This window comes from Gadus macrocephalus, chromosome 2, assembly GCF_031168955.1.
Source record: "Gadus macrocephalus chromosome 2, ASM3116895v1".
Lineage (NCBI taxonomy): Eukaryota > Metazoa > Chordata > Actinopteri > Gadiformes > Gadidae > Gadus > Gadus macrocephalus.
Window position 1 is genome coordinate 22,544,866 of NC_082383.1, and position 21,713 is coordinate 22,566,578.

A 21,713-nucleotide genomic window follows, 5' to 3' on the forward strand; every position below is an offset into this window, starting at 1 on the left:
ATTATACATAAAACAATAAATGTTATTCCGATTTTATTCTGGGACCTCCTCCCTGGGTTTTGGTTGGGGGGGGGGGGGGCCTCAGTGTCTCTGTGTCGTTTGTAGAAAGAAACCACAGACAGACGGCCGGACACACTCTCACTGCCCTTCTTCCTCTTCTGTTGGGTAATGATTGATTGATTGATTGATTCTTTTAATGACCACACAGCCAGGCTGGTGGAATTTGTTGTCAGCTTGGTACAGGTTCCAACTTACAAAACATATAACACAGATATACATACAGAAATACACACTACACAATACATAAGGGCCATGCTTAATCCTTAACGTTCCGAGTTAAGAAAGTTTATTGCAGTTGGGATGAAACTGTTTTTTAACCGGGTTGTTCTGGAGGCAATCGTCCTGTAACGCCCCCCAGAGGGCAGTGGCTGGAAGGCATAGTGTGCAGGGTGAGTGGGGTCGGAGATGATTTTCCGTGCTCTGCGTAGTGTCCGTTTGTGGTAGAGTGAATCAAGGGATGGAATATCCTACCCATGATGCTTTGCGCGAGAATATAGACCTGATTGGATGAGGCTATCCTATGTGAAATGAACTAGAATCCTAAGATCAATACATTTCAAAATAATTTCACACTTCAAACAGACGAAAAACGCAAAAGGCATATCCATATTTGACTCCTTTTTGGCTTTCAGACTGACTATCTGTCTATCTGACCCCGGATCTGCCGGCACCAGAACATTACATTGCAGCAGCCGGGGACCCTCTGAGCACCAATCCAGGGTCCCTGTTTACATAGTATACATAGTATGCATAGTATACAGTGGTACAAAGGAAGACAAGGATGCACACCAATTATATTCAAATGCCTTTATTTATGAAGTTGCTTGTTGCTTGATGCAGAATGATGTAATGAAGCTATGCATTAGGATTTTTAAATGTAAGCGATATTTTTGTATAACAGTGATGGTAAATACTTTGACAACAACAAACCCTGTATTATTTTATGGCCAGACGTTTCCAATATAATAGATTTCATAAAATAAATATTGGATAGTTATAGGATTACAGTTTCTACTATATATGTAGGACTACTGCAAAAATGAGAAAGCACCATTTTATATTGACTCAAGTAACTGATAAACCATTGAGGGCTGGGGAACGTCTAACTTGCAGGGATTTCTATTGTCCCCCATGGCTCCTCAGAGACACACCCCTCTGCCTTCACTCCTCCCTTCGCTGTAATCTCTGCCACCTCCTTCACCTCCTCCGTCAGACACAGCTCCATTCGTGTTGACTGCCCAGAGTCCACGGATTTGATCTCAGGAAAATAACCTCCACCTCCACCTCCAGGCACCCGTGAGCATGACCTCCTTCAGTTCCTTTGCCTCATGAGTTTGTTAGATGTTGTTGTTGTCAAAGTCCATGGTTTTGCTATTGTTCCAGAGCTCAGTGCTGTTATCCATGTCGTAACTTGATTACGCGGCCCAAGCCCTTAACCAGGTGGCCTGAGAACAGAAGCATTCATTGTTTAAATGGGAACGCAAGTGAACTGGAGAGAACGGCGAAGAACAGCCGTACGTCTTGCATAATATGCAAAAATATGCATTCATGGAATTCTATCTGAATTGTTGATATTTCACCATGCGGTTGCTACATGGTCAGGTGATCGCAATTGTAGACAGGATGTATCCAGAGAACAAGGCTGGTCCCGGCTAGCCAAGATGTGTTTCCCTTAGAAACAAGGAAGTTCGTTCGACGCTCAGCTGTGGGGCAAAAATCATGGCATGTTTGCATAGTAGAAAGACCAATGTTAATGAAGCCAATATTGACCAAAGGAGGTCTTATATCTAAACCTGTAACGACTGACCGCTTCATAGCATACAGATGCTTTGTCGAGTGGTGCTGGGGATATGGGCGGAGTTCCCTTTCAATTCTATTATGTTCTATGCATTCTATAAATTCTGTAACCTGTGAGGTGTTCATTAAAAGGTCACTACCCAAATCTTTCATGTGTTGCGTTTAAATTGTTGTGCTTCGAGTTTAATATTTTATTTACCTGGGGCTGCCTATACATCTGACTCAGACCGCCTCATTATCGAAGCGGGAACTAAGGCAGCAATTACATCCCCCTTTGGTGGCTTTTCGTACAGAATTGCATGTATAAGCTTCAACAAAGATGCGAATCCGGACGTGAAGTATCACACACATACAAAGATGAGCTAACTGTAGCCGGGACTCTGCCCTTCAAAAAATGTATCCAGTCTGTCCTGTCCTTTTCAGGTTTTGGGAGATTGTCAGTGGTGGGATCGCCCTGCGTCTCTCCAAGAGCTCCGCAAGGAAAGGTCCCCAGATGGGAAGTCCCCCTGCATCTCCGGGAGCTCCGCGAGGAGAAGTCCAATCCACTGACAAAAGCAAGGACTTCTTATACTGTGGCAGACAGGCCTCAAGGAGAACAGCTGTGCCCCCCAATACAAATATAGTATTGTTTAAGCCATATTGTAATCCATCGATGAACCTCCTCTGGATGTCCTAAGGGGGGGTAAACGCCGTGCCTTATCAGATGGAACCCTGGCTTCTCGACCCACCCCAGAGGTTCACGAAAACAGCCCCATTCCACCAAACGGAAAATATTTCTATTTCCCATTATATGTCCTTCAACCGAACGTCTTTCATAGACATGTTGTAGCTCCATTGGTCGCTACGCTAGCTAATGGTGGCTGCAGGGACTATGGACCTTTTTATTGCACTTTATTATGTGCAATGGAAAGTAAACGTATTCACAATTTACATTACTGCACAACCTATGACAACATAAATAACATGCTGTAATAACGCAAGATTTTACCAAACAAGATTCAAGATTAAAGATGATTTATTTATTGTCACATGTCATATTGACAATAAATTCCATTGGTCAATACTTACATTCAAATGCATCCATCTCAATTTCCCTTCATATTTGAAACAACTCTTAATCCCTTTAACTTCTCGATACAGCCTACGGCACATGGACCACCTGTTTCTAATTAAACCTAGAATCAGGAAAGAAATTGGTCGTCGGGCATTCAAATTCAAAGCGCCATCAGATTGGAACAACCTTCCCTCCTCACTTAGGTCTATTACTTCTTTCCATATCTTCAAATCATCTTTAGTTTTGCATCATAAAACATCCTGCTCTTGTTTCTGATCTATCTTACCTTTTCTCTCTAGGACTCATTCTACTCATACCTGCTTTCCTTTTGTCCACTATACTATTTACATGTGTGTATCTGGGTTCAAATATGTACTGTATATTCTACTTGTGCATGCAAGACAATGTATTTATTGTATGTAATGTATATTCATATATTTGATTGTACTCTGTGTAATACTGGCTGGTAGGGGGTGGGAAGGGTAGGGGGGGGGGTAGCTATGGGGAGCATTGTTGGAGTGTGTGTGGGTGTGTGAGTGTGCGTGTGTGTGTGTGTGTGTGTGGGTGTGTGAGTGTGCGTGCGTTTGTCCTTGTGCTTATGTGTTTGAATTTATGTTTATAACTTACTTTTTACTTTCATTGTATTATTTGTCATTATTGTAAGGACCCCCTCGAAAATGAGATGATACATCTCAAGGGGCTATCCTTGAAATAAAGAAATAAAGAAATATTAGGGGTGCGGGATTATGGCCAACATGATTATCACAATTATTTTGATCAATACTGATATCCCGATTATTTACCACGATTATTCATTTGATTGACAAATATTTGTATTGAACAATCACGTTAACATAACACTGCTTTAACAACCGTGAACCATTGTGCTACATTCCTGCTAATGTACAAATCTTTGCAGAGATATCACCAACTTAAAATCAACAGGGCACAGATTTGACAATGTTTAAATTGTAAAAGATTTGTTAAACTTGAAAATAAGGCGTTTAAATAAATAGGATTACTAAAATAAATATGCCACCAGAGAATGCAAAATGAAAAATAATTGCGCGAGGGGATAACATACCTATTGTCCAGTATGTTTACCATTTTCTTGAAGACTTCATTACCGACGGTGTTTATTGGACACATATCTTTGGCCAAATGGAATGTGATTGCATTGGCGATTTCGGTGCGTCTTTGTGACCTGATGGACACGGTGTCATGCTGTACAGGCTCGTTTTATGGACGTCTGGCTAGACGTGGGACGACTCGTGTTAGCAGCCGATGCAACACTTTTATAGCATTCATGCCTTCGTCAGACTATTTTGTGGTGTGTGTTCAGGTGGCCGAATTAATTAGTTGTGTTGCCTTGCGGCGCTGACACAGCTCTACGGCACACTTTGAAGATTGTTTGATGCTGGTTCAAATCGCTTGCCCTAAATCCGAAATATTTCCAGATAACGGACGATGATCCGCAACGAGGGACGAGCTCTTCGACTTCTGCCATGTCAGACATGCAGCCGAGCCAGAGCGTATACTGCATGGACGGGGCCTGCTTATTTAGTTATTTATTTTTGCGGAGCATGCATTATTTTTCTTTGCCCTATGTCATATACAAATATAAAAAAATCTGTTCGTAAAAATAATTTTGCAATCTGAAGAAACCTATCCTTACAATACACCACTGAGTAACTGAATGTGACTGATACTGATAACAGGCTGGTATAACCGATTTCTCTGTCAAAATGAGAGTAAGATCAAAATCTGTAGGTGAAATGGAGTCATAACTACCACTAAGCAATCACCCAAATGGCTGGAAGCGGCCCTGGCCTCAGGCCCTCCGTGGCCCTGGCTTCAGGCCCTCCGTGGCCCTGGCCTCAGGCCCTCCGTGGCCCTGGCCTCAGGCCCTCCGTGGCCCTGGCCTCAGGCCCTCCGTGGCCCTGGCCTCAGGCCCTCCGTGGCCCTGGCCTCAGGCCCTCCATGGCCCTGGCCTCAGGCCCTCCATGGCCCTGGCCTCAGGCCCTCCGTGTCCGCTTCCAGGCGACGATGCTCAGGAAGGCCAGGCCGGCGATGATGATGAGTGTCTGCTTGGTGGTGAGTGGCATGCCCTGCATACGGCCACTTAGCTCTGACAGACAGTTGCTCTGTTGATATGAGAGAGAGAGATAAGGGGGCAGAGAGAGAGAGATAAGGGGGCCGAGAGAGAGAGATAAGGGGGCAGAGAGAGAGAGATAAGGGGGCACAGAGAGAGACAGAGAGAGAGAGAGGGGCAGAGAGAGAGAGATAAGGGGGCACAGAGAGAGACAGAGGGGCAGAGAGAGAGAGATAAGGGGGCACAGAGAGAGAGAGAGAGAGAGAATTATGTTAAGCCAGAATTTAATATGAGCCATATGTTAGCTATGATGTAAGAGAAGTGGAAAAGAACGATTCACAATTAAAGTACATAATTGTGATTTCAGGTGAATTGCTATTTTTAATTGAACAACTTCACATTGAGGGAGTGAAATTAAACCATTGGTAGGAGCTCTCAGATCTCTTAATGAAGTGAAAGTAGCAATTAGTGTAAACAAACTGATCAAGCAAAAGTCCTGTACTTATTTAATAGCACATAAGTGTTAGAAATAAATATACCTAAAGTACCAAAAGTAAGTACTTATTAAGAATGGCCCATTTAAGAATCGTATGTAATCCCTGGAATATAAATAGGGATAGCTTGTAATTAGCTAATAACCTGTAATAATTTATCATGATGTTTAAATTGATTTATATTTTGTATTGATAATCTAAATCTGCAAAGTAAATGGGAAGTTAATTTAGTTTAATTAAGTCTTGTGTACAGACTTAATTCTGTACAAATATCCGTCCTGTTTCTTATTCCACCAGTGTAACTTTGCTGTAGTGTTCTGCATCTAAGGTCAGACTAAAGTAAGACTCCAGTGTGTGGGAAAGGCTTAACCTACCCATCCTCCATGGCTAGTGACCCAGCCCAGTAGTTTCTCCTTGAAGTAATTCAACGCTATCTTGAAGATCTCAATCACCAGTAGAGGCAGATTATCTTCCATCACCTGGAAGCCACAGGGACACACACACACACACAAGCACACACACACATTTAAATAATTGTGAACCATATAGTTTGGGTGGTTGTGGGCAGATTTGTGTTGTTTTTTTGGTCTGTGTATAGCAGGGGGTTGATCATTGTTTGCACACACACTAACACACACCTTTATTGCCATCCTTCCGGCAACATAGAACAGCAATATGATTTTATCCCAGGTCACTCCATTCTTAAACACTTTGCCTGCCAGCTGTGAGAACTTGTCAATCATTGAACCTGGCATTCGAATCACCCCATCGATGGAGCTTTGAGAGAGGAAAACAGAAGCCGCAGGCATTATAAATGGATTATGGAATGCATGATTCGAGATGAATTTGGATGCAAGAAAAGTGCTGGTTTGAAGTGCACTGAAAATTATGAAAAAGAACGAGCCAATGTAAATAACATACTCTTGTAACTCTTGGTTGCCTTTGAGAATGGAGCTCTGTTGGCGAACCCTTCGGCCCAACTCATCCATCAAATCTCTCTCCGCCTCACTCTGCGGCTCGGGGCCCGATGGCAGCGCCGGAGCCTCGACGTCCTGGTGGCCCTCCCTCAGCTCCTGCTCCATGACCCTAAGACATGCTGGGGGTTATCCGTCGCCTCAACACAGAACCATTAGCTATGATCACACTGCTTATTAATTCTTAAAAGCTCACAGACCTCTGATCCTACGTTTATTACTAATTATGTGTAAAGGACAACACCGTTCTGGGTTACCAGAACGGTAGAATTATATTAGCAGTTGAATTATGAGCATGGAATTTTAACGTTTAACTTTGATACAAGCTTACCCTCTGAGACAAGCCTCCGCTATCCGTTCATCTGTTGAGAAACGATTAACATTGTCAAACAACAAGCGGCGCTGGTTTATATTAATTATAAACCCGCGCCAGTTAGTTTCGCCACACCGCCTCTCTTGTAGCCTCTTGTAACTTAAAGTAACCTAATGCAAGTCGCCGAATCGCCAAATGGATAGGCGCCACGCTTTGCGTGTTCTTATCTCCGTTACGCTTCTATAGCGGTCTTGAAAACTTTGGGGATGCTCCACTTACATGACTTAAGTAATGTAAATCGCCGAAACACCAAATGTAACTATTATCATATCCTTCTCGTTTTGTAGACACACTTACCTGATATTTCATCTCCGCCACCGTCCATTGTATAGGCCTTACTTTCTCTTTCGTCAACGATGTAAACCTATACGATTCATCTCCAGAGACCCGTCCAGGAAGTGCTTTGCGGGATCTTTTGAAATAGCAAATTTAATGACAGGACAAAAATGACTTGTAGGCCTACTGGTAATTAGACCTACGTTATGTATATCTAGTTATTATCAACACGTTGGCTTTACCTGCCTTGTTGAAATATTAATATTTGTTTTTTCAAGATCGTGTGGCTGTTTCATGGTTTCACTCAACACTCGACCGTCAATACGTTTCTCAGACTTTGCAAACAAGAAATAGGAGATGGGTGATGAATATGGCAAGCTAAATTGGCTGGATATTGAATACATCCAGTATATACAGTATATATTCAATATATCGAAATATTGGATATATCCAATATATCCAATATCCTTCACTCTCTCGAAGGCGAGGCTGTGCTCACTGAGTCTGTACCTAGTAAAGGATTTCCTTAGTTTTGGATCAGTCACAGTTAAATGTGCTTTCCAGGGTAGGCTACCAAGAGGTTGTCAAAATTAATATGAGTAAATGACATAATGCATAAATGTATTACTTTTAACTATTACGTATGTAAGTGCTCTCGTAGTTTATCGTGAATGTGTAGCGTACATGGGTCGTCGCCGTCGGAGGTTCCATTGCGATGTGTTCGTCTTCAAACTTACAATCTAAAATATGCCATCGCTTTCTGTGATAAGTTGCTCAACTTGCGATGTTGTGATAGAATATAAACACTAATTTAGACTAATATTGTCGGAAGGAAGAGCGCCTCGAACTAAATGAAAGTATGGGGCGTTGACAATAAGCCAATGCGCGTTCACGCGAAGGGGGGTCGTAATATGCGGGGGGGTCGAAATTCGGCACAACCGCACAACACCGGCCTGTCTGATTCCCTGTTTCCTGCTCCTCGCCTGCCTGTCTGCCCTCCCGTTGCCGACCCACCGCCGATTCCCTGCCCGCCTGTCGGTGTCCTTACTGTTTGCTCTCTGCCAGCCCGATCCTGCACGGAATTAAATCAAACTGTCCTCAACTGTCGCCTGTCCGTGCACTTGGGTTCTACGTCTACCTAGCCGTTACAGGGTCCAAATAATCTTTAAAGGTCAATGAATAATGTTATCTTTATGATGTTCGGATAGGAAAGGAGACAGGTGGCAATACTGATTCCCAGCTGACATTACAAGGGGTATAATAATTTTAGTATGAATCCCCATTTAGAAATATTTATATATATTTTATTATTTCCAAACATATCTATTTTAAACTCATCTGGTTTCACATCCTCCAGCCACACTGTACATCACTCCACAACGTTGTAGTAAAGGGCCTTAAGAGAACAGGATTTAGAATTGAAGGCTGCTGCAGGCTAAGTGTATCCCGCATCTTAACATCATTTTGGCACAGCTCGGAACAGGTAAGTGATGTGGAATAAACTAATTCGATCCTTTGTGGTGCGGTGGTCTCGTGGTAGGCATGACTCGGAGAGTGGTAAATGTTCAACACGTGGTTTATGCTAACAGAGACACAAGGTAAACGGGCTTGCGTTCTGGAGGTGGTTCATGAAGCATCTGCCGAACACAGGTAAACAAACAGTTATATTGGGAGTAGGCAAAATAGGCCACGCCTACGTTCTAATTTACCCAGGTAAACCTTTAGTCTGTCTTGGCTTAAACGGAAATGACAAAGTGGCCATGTTCTTTGTCTTTATTTATCATTACAACCTTATATGGTGTTGTCCATTATGTGCTGAAGATTCATAACTGTGTTTAGCTTGAAACATGTCATCAGAAATAGCATAGACTAAAGTTATTTAGGGCCACACCCCCACCGTCCACCTTGAGATGGCTAAGGCCAAAACGCCCAAGTTACCTTCCATGTAACGCTCCCTAAATCTGCTCATAAAGTGGCGATAATCCACTTACATGCTTTATAATGCACATGTTTGATTCAGACATGCCGCTGCTGACAGTATACATATATCCACGATATCTGTCGTGTAACCTTTTAATAGTGCATCAAACACTGTCACATGTAACTAGCTGCAACTCCAACACTGAGCCGTGAGGGTGCGCGGTACAACAGAAGCATATTGGTGCTCCCGGAGATGACGCGCTACCATGGACAATGGACACCGGATTCCAAAATGGCGCCCATTCATTCCTATAGAGTGGCGAAGTCACGCCCCTTCCGGTAGAGCTCATGGGACCTATGAGATCGAAAAATACGAATGGGTGTCAATGGAGAGAAAATAATTATTTTCTGGTCACAGTCTTTATATGCCCTGGATTACACATGTTGTTCGTGGATTTAAATGATAATTTTTCATGCAAGCTCTTCGCTGCTCTCGACGCATATGAAATACGTCACCACACCCGCACTTGGAAATCGGCACAGAGATGGCACATAACTAAAACTCTCCACATGCCCCGACTTATAGTGGTTTTCACCTCTTTCTATGCTTTTATCCTCGCCTTGAAAAAAAGTGGTGAAGTGGAGCAGAGTGATCGCCATCTCTGTGCCGAGTTCCAAGGTTCCAAGGGCGGGTGTGGTGACGTGTTTCATATGCGTCGAGAGCAGCGAAGAGCTGTAGTTCACAAAGCGGCCTCACATAAAACCTAAAATTATCAAACTTCTTCACGAAAATTTTTTGTTTTCTTTGCATGAAAAATTATCATTTAAATCCACAAACATGTGTAATCCAGGACATATAAAGACTGGGACCAGAAAATAATTATTTTCACTCCATTGACACCCATTCATATTTTTCGATCTCATAGGTCCCATGAGCTCTACCGGAAGGGGCATGACTTCGCCACTCTTGTGATTGCAAAAACATGCATTTGTGAAATGAGTTGAGGGGTCCACTCCTCAAGCCAGGGGTGTTTCTAGGTTTCATAAACATCAGGGGCTTAGCCCAGACGGAAAATGAAAATGCCAAAATGATTTCTATGCTTTATTTTGCATGAACATATTTTCAAAATGCCTAAAGCCCCATTCCAGTTATTTCAGAGTAAAATTAATACAAGTGAGACAGACTACACACACATCTGACTGGGGACAGGATAGGTTAATTCACTTGAGGTGGTAATAAGGTTGTTTTTAAACTGTTTATTCTTTTGCCAGAAGGACTATCTAGACTGGGCTAGTACTTATAAATATTTTTACTTTTATTTATTTTTGTAACCCAAAAATTATATTCGGGGCTAATTAAACACAGGGTCTGTGACTAGGATGTCTGGGTTCAGGGTCTGCGTTCAGGGCCTAATCGACCAGGTAAACACGCGTCCTGCCGTGCTCCTCCTCGATGTATTGAGCTCCTCCGAGCTCAATACATTCAATCCAAAATCTGACCGCAGCTGACCTCAGATCTGGTGAACTGGGCTTTTATTTCCTTCACTTCATATGTTTCAACCAATCCTGTTGCTGGAGGCAGAGTTATTTGCAGACAAACTAGACCAGCCCATGAACATTTTAAAATGTAAATACAGACATTTCTGTATAATTAAGGTGTATAACAGCTCCCTCTGCTGGACAACAGTCTCACACCAAACTACATTTTCCGTTTGAACCAACGTAGCTATAGTACATTGATGTGAGACGGGTTGGTGGATTGAACGTGTCGTAGTAGCAGAGAATGGCCTGCGGGGCAGTATGTACATTGTTAAATACATTAATAGGCTCGAATTTAGTAGTAATATTGAGGTTTCATATTTTTACAAAATGGATTATGTGAACATTGCAGAATAACAATCATGTATATTAAATGTATTGCGGGAGTTTAGCTTGACATTAACCAAGTTAAAAGGAAAATTAAATGAACCGCAACAAACATGTAGAAGTCAATGTGGGATTTTAATATATAAACAAAAACACTTGACATAAGTTTGATACAATTTTGTAAAAGAAAGCAGAGGAAAACATTTTCCCAAATGAATCTTTTCAAAATGTCACCACCATTCCGAAAGTAAGTGAAGAGGTTTTTGTAAAAGCAGTCCTCCCTGACCAGCTCTGTCCCTGACTCTAAACCCTGACACTCAACCCTAACACTAAACCCTCTGAGGGCAGGAAGACGCGCCTTCAGTGTAAAGGTTCGAACCACAGAGAAGGAAGAAAAGAGGAAGCAGTAGAGAGTAGTGAAGTAGTGAGGTTAGTGACAGACGTGAGGGAAAGGCGTGTGGAAGCACACGGTTACATGTGGGGTCAAGAAGATCACTCCCACTGGAGGTCATTGATCCATCAGCCTCAGACTGCTGAGCTCAGCAGGTCTTCTGGAGGACGAGTCTCAGATGAACTGAGGAGATGGGACCAGCAGGATGTCAGGATCAGGGCGGGTTTAGCTCAGGTGTGTCTGCCCCCGACCAAACAGGATCAGGTGAGGTTCAGCTCAGCTGTGTCTGCCCGGACAAAACAAGGACAATGATTAGGTTCAATATTCAAAAGATGCAACATTATCTGAACCAAAGATAAGTCATTAAGGAGCAGGCAGGCTTTAGGGCGCCTTGCTCAAGGACGCATCACTGTATTCTGAGGACTTGAACCCGGCACCATTGGTTTGAGAGTTGAACCCCCAACCCCCTACCTAGTCCACTATGTCCAGATAATGCAAACTTACGAGGAATCCTTGATGGTGGTCCTCAGGATTAGCCATCCAGATGTATGGCTTCTCCATCAGTCCTCCAGATTCCTGGTCTGGTGGTTACAAACGTAATATGAAAGGTAACAAAGACAGGAGTAGTTGGGCTCTAATGCAAGGTAACAAAGACAGGAGTAGTTTGTCTCTAATGTAAGGTCACAAACACAGGAGTAGTTGGGCTCTAATGGCGCGTAACAAAGTAGCAGCTGTAGTTTGTCTGGTAAACAACCACAATAGTATGCCGTAACTTGTACTGGACAAACTAATCCTGCGTAACAACAAGTCTACTCTGTTTATTTTAGGCAAACTTACGAGGATCCTGGTTGGTGGAGTGATGTCGTCCTCCAGAGTCTTGGCTCCTCCATCAGCTCTCCTCAGCCAGAGTCCTGGTCTGGAACAAACAGCGCGAGTCTGGCCCTAAAGTCTGGTAACAAACATGTAGTTTGTCTTATTTTTAAGCCCTTTATTTCCAGTTTGTTTGGTTAATACAAACTTACAACCCTGGTTGGTAGAGTGATGGTCATCCTCCAGATTCACGCCTCCCCTACCAGCTCACCTCCGCTCCAGAAACACGTTCTAGTAAGAAAACACAGCGGTTGTTGGTTAACGCTTGTCAAAGTAACAGCTGTATTTTGCCCTTTAAGTCAACCATGCAAGTAAATACAAAAAAGCTCACCTCAGACAGAGTCCTGGTCTGGAACAAACAGCGGAAGTCTTGCTTCAACATGTGGTAAAACAGATGTAGTCCTCTGGTATATATGGTACAACCGCCGGTAGTTTGTGGTAGCAGTATTCTACGAGAAGTGGCCGTGAGTGTGATGATCACTTCAGAGTCAAGCTCCATCTACCCCACGACAGACGTCCTCCACCAGGCAGGGCCTTCCGCACGGCTCCTCCATCAGCTCCTTCCGCACGGCTCCTCCATCAGCTCCTCCATCAGCTCCTTCAGCACGGCTCCTCCATCAGCTCCTTCAGCCATGGATTCCTGGTCTGGTTACAAACAGTTGGTCTCAACAGTAAATCATCTGGGGACGCAACACAACCCACCTCCTGCATCTGAGGTTCACTTGTAAAAATGGAAGACAAATTTAAACACTTAAATTAGTCAACGTCTGCAGATTGTCGCGTTCAGCAATTCATCCACTACGGTCATAGCAGCACTAGTAACATTAATGGCTCATATGACTCTTGCATAACCCCCGTATGAATTAACTCACAGCTTGGCACAGATTTAAAGTCATAAGATGATCAAAACCAGACCTAAACTACCGTGGATTTTAGTGTTTCAGATGAGCTTGGTGATGGTTACCCTCTGGTCCGGTGCTGCAGGCCCCTGGTCTCCAGCCTCAGTCTCCGGTCCACCCTGGCACCACAAGCCTCCGGACCCCAGCCTCTCAGCCTCGCCTTTCAGCTACAGCAGCAGGATTATATCAGCATTTGCCCAACAATAAACTTATTTGACTCATCCGAAACCAAGTTACACAATTAATTGAACTATTATTTCATAACTCAAGGCTAGAAAAGACTTCAGACCAGACATGAGCATCCCGTTTTTGGGAATGAAGACAGAGCAGTCCACAAGTTTAAAGAAGTGGTTCAGGCCATGCATTGAAACCTATCTGAGAAGACTCTACTCACACACCAGAGCACTGACCTGTTCTGGAGGACTTCTGACCGGAGGTGGAGGTCTGGCTCTGGGTGAGGAGGTGGAGGTCTGGCTCTGGGTGAGGAGGTGGAGGTCTGGCTCTGGGTGAGGAGGAGGTCTTGCTCTGGGTGAGGAGGCGGACACCTTGGGACAAACTACATGTTACCTTTTTAACCTTGTACAGTTCTAGAGTATCTTCTACTGCAACATGTGGGAATGACGGCCATTATTTTAGCTTTGATATTATCCAGTTGGTAACTCTGCACCAAAGTCGTTGGTTAACATCATTCCATTGGGTAGGGTTTAACTTCTGTGGCAATTAATGACAGCAGATATTTAGAACGTACAAAAGCTGAAGTAATAAAAGAACACTAAGCAGTATCGATATAAAATCAAATATACTCAGCCATATTCAGGTGCTGGGTTCCGTTCAAGAAATGTCAAATTATCTTCCACCTTGAAATGATTTTCAGACTTCCCTGATGTCAAAAATGGGCCCGCAAGTAGAACGCCGTTTCGTACGCAGTGAGAGTCCCGCAAAGTCATCGTGGTTAAAAGTACGGCGCAACCATCGGAAATTATCAACATATTGTACGACGTACGTCTCAGTATGTATTTAATATCAAACTTTAGTTGTTTAAGATAGGGGCAACAATTCCCAATGGAAACCGACTGAAAAAAAAAATTCCGTTGGCAACGGCTCGAGGTTACTCAAATACAATCAAGAACGTTGATTCCCTCAGGGGACTCCCGTCAAACTAACTGCCAGGTGGTTTCTTGTGGTTGTCAAGACTACAACGTTCTATGCTAACCATTGGGACTAAATCAAGTGACCGCACTCAGAACCTTCCACGGCGGGAAGCACAAACCGTCCGACTGGAATACGAACATTCCGGCCGGAACCAACCAAAGAAAAAAACATAACCAGCGCCTCACCTTGAGCTGAACGGAGGAAGATCCTGAAGTCCAGCGATGGTCTTCATTAAAATACAGCCAACAGACTTACCTTGAGGAGATCTGTTTGTTGCTGTTGGTCATTAATACTATTCAGTGTACCTTTACATTATTATGCACCCAGTGTGTACAAGTTATATCACTCAAAACCATACGAATAACCAAACTACCATGTACGTCCCACAACAACCTTAAACCTAAAAACCGGGAATCATTCAATACAAATCCGTGTCTACATTTTACAATTATCTCGATTATTCAGGGTACAAACCATTCAGAGCAAATCTAAACGTTGAGCTCACAGAGCCGACCATAGCCCTGCAACGTCACCCTGACCGCCTCATCACCAACAGCGAATCATGCCAGCCAACACATGTACAGCTCCAGTGAGAAGTGGGCATCTGAGTGAAAGGACTGCCCATAATAAAAAGAAGCCCAATTCCTGAACTATCCAACCATCTTCATGGCTTAAAAATGTACAGACTTGACATTCCATTGTGTTCCAATCACCTTAGTCTGCTCCCTCGTTATTTATAAAACTCTACATCTCCATCACTAGAGTGTTGCATCCTACTCATGGGGGTGTGGTCTGAGTGAGCAGAGATGCATGCTGGGATACAGTGCTGTCTGAAGTCTTCAGTTCCATAGACACGCCCCTCGGGAGAAACGAAGTGTTTGAGAATCTGTCGTGACATCAGTTACATGAGCTGGAATATCCTTCAAGATGGCGCCAGGATTCTCAGAGGAGAAAGGCCAAGAGGAAGATGTGTGGGTTCTTCCTCGCCGCCAGTGGAACACAACAACGGTCTTCATCAGAGTACCATGGAACACTTTGAAACATTCTCCTCTTTACACCTTGAAGCCCCAGTGAAGGTTTCCTTTCCTCCTCAGCTGAAGAGCACAACTTCAGCTCGAAGAGCGCACTAGCTGGAGTTCCCGGGTTGGTTCTGATTTAAGGGAACCAATCGTTCAGCTAGTCCTGTCCGAAACAATTACAGTTCAGCCTGAGAAGACGTGCAACTGAGAGCAAGACAAGATCCACAGGGCTCTCCATCAATCCAGCCAGGTAGGAAGAGCCGTCTCATTACAGGTCTGAAGTCATCTTGAACATCCATTTAGGTCCCTTTCCAACGTCAGACTCTCCTTGTGGAATTCCTTTTGGTGTCCATCCTCCATTGATCCCGATTGGTGTAGTCCTAGTTTGAAGTCACTGATCTGAACACGCCGCTTGCATCCTTTTACACTTGAGTTGGACACTCTCCTTCCTGCCCAGTGTGTTGGATCTCGCTCCGGAGCATCGCTCAGGGCTCTTCATGTCTACTGGAGGCCCTTAAGTAAACGTGTGGCCGTCCATCAGGTATGATTTAGTTGACCATTCCAATACCCCACGCCAATCACACAGACCCCCGTATGAACATTATCACTGTCAAAGCAAGCCGGACACACACGCACACACACACACAGGACCCAGGACAGGCACGTAGAACCCCATGCCAGGTGTGAGTGGGAGACACACACACAGTAGAACCCTAGAGATGCTCAAAAATCTTCCATCTCATGTCAAACCCAAACACACACCACTGAGCCATAAAAGGCCAAACAATCATGCAGGGTAAAAACCTCATAGCAAATAACATTCCATCATCCAACCCCAGCTCTCCTGCCAGGGCACCCAGCACAGAACAACCAATGTCTCCAGAGACGTAAATTATGTACAGCATTCTTCAGTGGCGTCCCACATTGGTGATGGATTATGCTTGGCGTCTCCAAAATGTGTCCCAGGTTGATTCAACATCTCTGAAGTCATGTTTTTGTAGTCCATTGGTTTCCTGAATGAGGGGCCTTCACAGATGCAAACGGTGCAGCTTTAGTCAGCCTGAGGACAGGAAGGAGATCATCTGTTCAGTAGACCACCCAGTGGAGGGGTGTGGCTCTTGAGGAGCAGGATCCATATGGGGATGGCCCCAAATAAGACCTTCTTGGAAATGAAACTGTTCCTGAGGAGTCACGATGCCTGGAGGGGACTGTTGAATGTGTTCCATGGTTCTCTGCGTCAGACTGAAGTTGTGTTTTAGTCGTTGAGATGAGGAGCCCCCTCATCTCCCCCTGGTGTTTCTCCTTCTGAATCCCGGTCTCCATCTTTAAGAACATTCCAGTCCATGTAACTGACGACACGACAGTTTCTCAAACACTCAGTTTCCCCTGAGGGGGCGTGTCTACAGAACTGTAGACTCGAGACAGCTCTGTATCCCAGTATGCACCTCTGCTCACTCAGACCACCGCCTCATCAGTAGAGCAACACTCATGTGATGAAGATGCAGAGCTCAGGAGAGTAGAATGAAAGAAGACTAAAAATATCAGAACCAAACCCATTACTCCAGCTTACAACAATAACTTGGAGCCTGTAACCATTTTAACAAATCATTAAAACCAACATAAACCAAACACCTAAGTAACCCATGAACCAATAAAACATCCTTACTACTCAGATCAACCTTCAGGTAACAGATTAACCCACCAGGAAGCCAAAATACATCAATGTGCCCAAGAGTAATGAGAAATTAATGACTTACAGTTTGCAGTTCATCTTCATGGTTAAGTTGGGATACTCACAGAACTGCAGTTAAATATCCAAGATAGACCTTTGAAGGAAGGAACAGTTTACTCATGGTCCAAATTTCAAATGAGAGTTAAAGGGACACTAATATTTTAAGTCATTTACTACCTCAAACCAACGTATTCATTCATAAATAAGTCCTCATTGGTGTAAAATTATCTCTGCCAAAAATCTTGACTAATTAAGAAAAACACTTGGCAGGCGAGCTGCGGCTAGTGAGCTAATTAGTAAAACTCAATGCAGGTTCCGCACCCTCTGGTCGCCTTTGTAACAGTGAGAGGCTATTTCAGCTCTGTGTTTGATCTTAAATGACCTCCCTCATTTTAATTAAAGGGATGAGTCTGATTTGACTGATTTAGATTCAAACTTCAAAACGAAAAAAGTCTTCATTCAATTCACCTTACTGTGTGCGCGAGTGAGAGTGTTAGTGTGTGTGTATGAGTATGAGAGAAGGAAGCTTTCATCAAAGAGACCAGAGAGACTCATACACTGGTTAAACTGGAGTCATCGCCGAACACACACACACACACACACACACCACATATAGATTCACACCATATGCACGCACACACCACAGATACACAGATTCACACAACATAGATACAAACCATATGCACACACACCCGATAGATACAAACCATATATATATATATACGCACACACCATAGGTATACACCATATAAATAGTATGGTAACCTGCTCGCCCAATGAGCCGGGTTCCAGGTACAAGCAAAGTTTGAGCCGCACTCGTCATTTATTGCATACATCTTAGACAGATTATACTCACGGTCTCTAGGGCCTCCGTGGGCCTCTAGTCGCTCACAGACCCGAGCACTTCCTTCTTCCTCGCTCCCGTTCCTCCCAAATGTCAGTCCTCGTGCTCCTTTTAAAATGTCTTCCTGGCTGTCCAGCCAGGTGTCTCCCATCTCGCTGATTGGGGTTCAACGGGCGCTCTCCGTCGCCGGCTGGTGGATGACGGTAGTATATTCCGTCCTGGATGAAACCTCGGGTCCGTCCGGACCGAGGTTTAGGGGGCGGGACGCCACAATACACACACACCATAGATACACACCATATAGATACACACCATAAAGATGAACACACCAAATAGACACACACCAAAGATTAACTTAATAGAGATACAAACTAGATACCCCCCCCACACACACACACACACACACACACACACACACACACACACACACACACGCAAAATTAAGATGTAGTCGAGTACAAACGGTCTACTCTCATTGCAGTCTTTGGAAGTTAATTCTGACTGATATACTGTTATCTTCCACAGCATGACATAACATCTCAGGAAGTGGTGGTGCTCCACTTTGTTGGAGAATCTTCATACTGAAGGGTTCTTCTGAAGCAGATGTGCTATGAATTCCAATATTAACACAACCGTAACAATGACCTACAATAACTATTTGTGTGTGTGTGTGTGTGTGTGTGTGTGTGTGTGTGTGTGTGTGTGTGTGTGTGTGTGTGTGTGTGTGTGTGTGTGTGTGTGTGTGTGTGTGTGTGCGTGTGTTGTGAGTTTTGTGAGTTTTGTGATTTAGACCTCACTTGACCTCCCTCCCAGAGGTCCACGGTGCAATGTTTTTTTTCACCACTGGGATGCTGACGGCGTTACCCGCCTACATATTTTATCCTTTGGCGGCCCTCAGTCAAATTTTGGGTTCCTAAATTGGCCCTCAGCTGTCAAAACTTTGAGAACCCCTGTTGTAGACCAAATTCGGAAAACTGTAGTTCCACCATAGAAACGCTAGAGGTCAGCAATACTCCCCGTCGCGCAATGACGTCGGTTAGGAAAAGTGGAGTCGAATTCATTTTAAACAGCGCTGTCTTTTCCTGTTTTAAAGGAAGCACATTTCCATCTCTCCTTGACCCGATGACGTTTTCCACAAAGGTTAAGTAAAGGATAGGAGATTTGACTATTCGTAGAGGAATAGGGACACAGCTAAGGACTCTCACCGCGTCCGCCATCTTGTCGTCACGTGACAGCACTTGGACGTTGGACGTCCATGTCCTACAGCCTGCAACGAGACCTTACTCGTGGGGGGGGGGCAATGTTTTGATGCACTTCGCAAAAATACAGGCCGTCCTGAACGTCGTTCGGTTGTTCACACATCGTCTAAAATAATCGCACAGGTGCGAGTATATGTGGGGTCTGACTCAGAATACTTTGACGAATTATCCGTACTTCTTCCTAACGTTTCTCGGCATTGTGTTTAGACCCAGCAACCTGGAAAGCTGCGAATTCTGCAACCCCAAGACACGAAATCAACACCAAGACCGCAGCGAACTGGTACCATAACCGTTGAATATTATTAGCGATGATAGTCGGGTATTTCCTGCTACAACACTTCTTAACCTGTTCGTGTGGACGTGGTACGTAACGTTAGAGATACAAGCAGTGCATTTTGGATCAGGCCCATTAGGCAAAACTTCTTAGGAGACGGGAGGCTGGGTTTATTCTAGACCGAAATGGATACCTAAACCCTGTCGATTCTGCACGAAAACGCATGCATCCAGGTCGTGGATTTCTATATTTTCTATGACCCAACAAATCTACGCTCGTCTGGATGCGGTGGAATCGCTGTTCGAGGAACTTCCATATATGTTTTATCTGGGCCTGTTTTTTGTGAACGTCCTGATCCTCTACTATGCCTTCCTGATGGAGTACATCGTGCTGAACGTCGGCATAGTTTTTCTGCCCGAGGACATGGACCAGGCGCTGGTGGATCTAGGGGTGCTATCCGATCCCGCCTCTGTGCCCTACGACACGGACACGGAGCTGGACGTGTTCGATCATGGTTACCTGGAGTGAATTGGGGAGGGCTGATTATGGGACGGAACACGCCAGAATCAGAGACGGGAACAATGTGATTGAAAAGGTAAACTTCACTAGTGTTTCTCATGACATATTTACATGCATAAGTGCAGTCTATTATGTTGGGAGATGGCTTGGAATTAGGAAATATGAATCACAAAATATGTTCTTCATCTCTGGCCTGCAACAACTTCTGTGGATGGTTTGCATAATGTGTGTCATTTAATGAGGAAGTTGTTTTAATGATATCATCCTAACAGTCGTTTGCTTTGGTCCATGCAGGTTGTCTCCCCTGGATGCATGGGTTGGGTGAAGAATCACCCACCAGATGACGGACACTGAGTTAAGACTGAGGACTTTGCTGTGTGCTGGCGACCAGCAGTGACCGACCGAAACCACTGCGTATGACCCAACTGCTTACTGACCAGGGAGATTATATAGACTCAACGTGGAGAAGCCCTAGTTTTGTAAACTAAAGCAAATGCGGGGGATTAGCAAAGTTCTATATTCAATATGTTACAGTGTGGCCCAACACAGCAGGCTCCCTCTCTGACCTGTGACCTGTGAGCTGCAGTGGCCAGTTTGGACCTTATTTGATAGCACGGTACACGCATCAGATGTTACGGGATATGTGAAAGGGAATGGTTTGAAATGTGCCAATGGACACCCAAAACATATGTTTTCATTCATGTTGTCTTGTGTTGTGCTGTGCTATAGCTTCTGAAGGGGGTTTCTGGAAAATAGAAGTCACAGCAACTGATTTTACATCAGTTTCATAATAATTGTTAAGTGCCAGACAGATTTCAGTGGGGATTTAAGTGGAAAATCTGTTTCTTGAATGTTCAATCTATTGTTGGTTTCATTTAAACAGTGATTTTTAGACGTATTCTACACTAAATCGATTCAATGTGGGTTGTGCCTTCCCACATTGTCCTGTGGTTTTGTGTGGATAAGACGTCGTTGAATCACATTCTTTTGCATGTTTTTGTTAATATATTACAAGTTTGTTTGTTTCATCCTAAGTATCATATGCACTTTCGTCCCGTCCCCTTTATCAAGTCAAGCCAAATCTCTTTATTACTGGGCAATTTGACAGCAATATAATCTGCATCCAGGCAGTTGGGGAATAGACAATGTAACAATTCAGGTTAAACATGGCTTGGAACCCAAAGCCTTAAGCAAACGACGATTTTATGTGAAAGTCTCAGTCAGTCAACTATCACCAGAAGTTATATTTTAAATTTTCAAAATAATCCTCTGTTCTTGCCATTTTGCACATGCATGTAACATTTCATCCAGATTTTCATTGTTGTTGGGAATCAAAGTGGAACCAAGCAAGACCCTGTTGTGCAAGCACTAGCCGGTGGTAAGGATTTATTTTCGAGCAATACTCAAAAGAAAACTCAACTGTGATCAAGTTTAGCTGCTCAACAGGGAACATATAAAGATGAGGCTGCTACGCGGGCGCCAATCGGGTAGGGCAGCAGTGGTATGGCACATGCAATTCAAGAGGCCGGAAGTCAAAATGACTAGCCCACTTTTAGGAAGGACCATATCTTAAGAGGATCTAAATATTCTGATGGTTTGACGTGTTTTCACAGAAACCTGCCTTATCATTCAAATTTAAGTCACACCCACATGACTTTATACTTGCTGCCATATCCTGCCTTTACCCTTTTGACGACACTTGCCGGTTTGCTATTGTGAATCACATCGACGTCATGTCACCCTCAGCCCCCTGTACACACTAATGATACTTCTCCAGCATAACCACTCATTCACCCCCCATGTCAACAATGATGTATCTGAATATCAATAAAGTTTTATTTTCAAACG

General features: G+C 43.9%; 2 protein-coding genes and 3 long non-coding RNA genes across 6 annotated transcripts; 2 read left to right on the forward strand and 3 right to left on the reverse strand.

Moving 5' to 3' along the window:
- Window positions 1-1,184: 1,184 nt before the first annotated feature.
- On the forward strand, window positions 1,185-3,942 carry LOC132473920 (uncharacterized). The gene is made up of 3 exons (XR_009529497.1): window positions 1,185-1,356; window positions 2,281-2,881; window positions 3,629-3,942. It is a non-coding gene; the product is annotated as an uncharacterized LOC132473920 (long non-coding RNA).
- LOC132473813 (apoptosis regulator BAX-like) lies at window positions 3,502-7,283 on the reverse strand. 2 transcript variants are annotated; one of them, XM_060074093.1, is made up of 6 exons: window positions 7,142-7,283; window positions 6,803-6,833; window positions 6,419-6,583; window positions 6,136-6,274; window positions 5,872-5,976; window positions 3,502-5,055 (listed from the first exon to the last, which is right to left on the reverse strand). In XM_060074093.1, exons 1-6 carry the CDS (start codon window positions 7,167-7,169, stop codon window positions 4,927-4,929), a joined length of 597 nt encoding a protein of 198 aa, XP_059930076.1. In that variant the 5' UTR covers window positions 7,170-7,283; the 3' UTR covers window positions 3,502-4,926. The 2 variants fall into 2 exon arrangements, with proteins under 2 accessions (XP_059930076.1, XP_059930085.1); XM_060074102.1 differs by lacking the exon at window positions 6,803-6,833 and having other exon boundaries at window positions 7,142-7,247.
- Window positions 7,284-10,986: 3,703 nt separating this feature from the next.
- On the reverse strand, window positions 10,987-12,400 carry LOC132473940 (uncharacterized). Its single transcript, XR_009529512.1, has 3 exons — window positions 12,135-12,400; window positions 11,802-11,878; window positions 10,987-11,583 (listed from the first exon to the last, which is right to left on the reverse strand). It is a non-coding gene; the product is annotated as an uncharacterized LOC132473940 (long non-coding RNA).
- Window positions 12,401-12,524: 124 nt separating this feature from the next.
- Window positions 12,525-18,190, reverse strand: LOC132473947 (uncharacterized). The gene is made up of 3 exons (XR_009529513.1): window positions 17,826-18,190; window positions 13,132-13,233; window positions 12,525-12,812 (listed from the first exon to the last, which is right to left on the reverse strand). It is a non-coding gene; the product is annotated as an uncharacterized LOC132473947 (long non-coding RNA).
- A 709-nt stretch (window positions 18,191-18,899) lies between these two features.
- dexi (Dexi homolog (mouse)) lies at window positions 18,900-21,711 on the forward strand. The gene is made up of 2 exons (XM_060074186.1): window positions 18,900-19,941; window positions 20,160-21,711. Exon 1 carries the CDS (start codon window positions 19,602-19,604, stop codon window positions 19,872-19,874), a length of 273 nt encoding a protein of 90 aa, XP_059930169.1. The 5' UTR covers window positions 18,900-19,601; the 3' UTR covers window positions 19,875-19,941; window positions 20,160-21,711.
- Window positions 21,712-21,713: the final 2 nt, after the last annotated feature.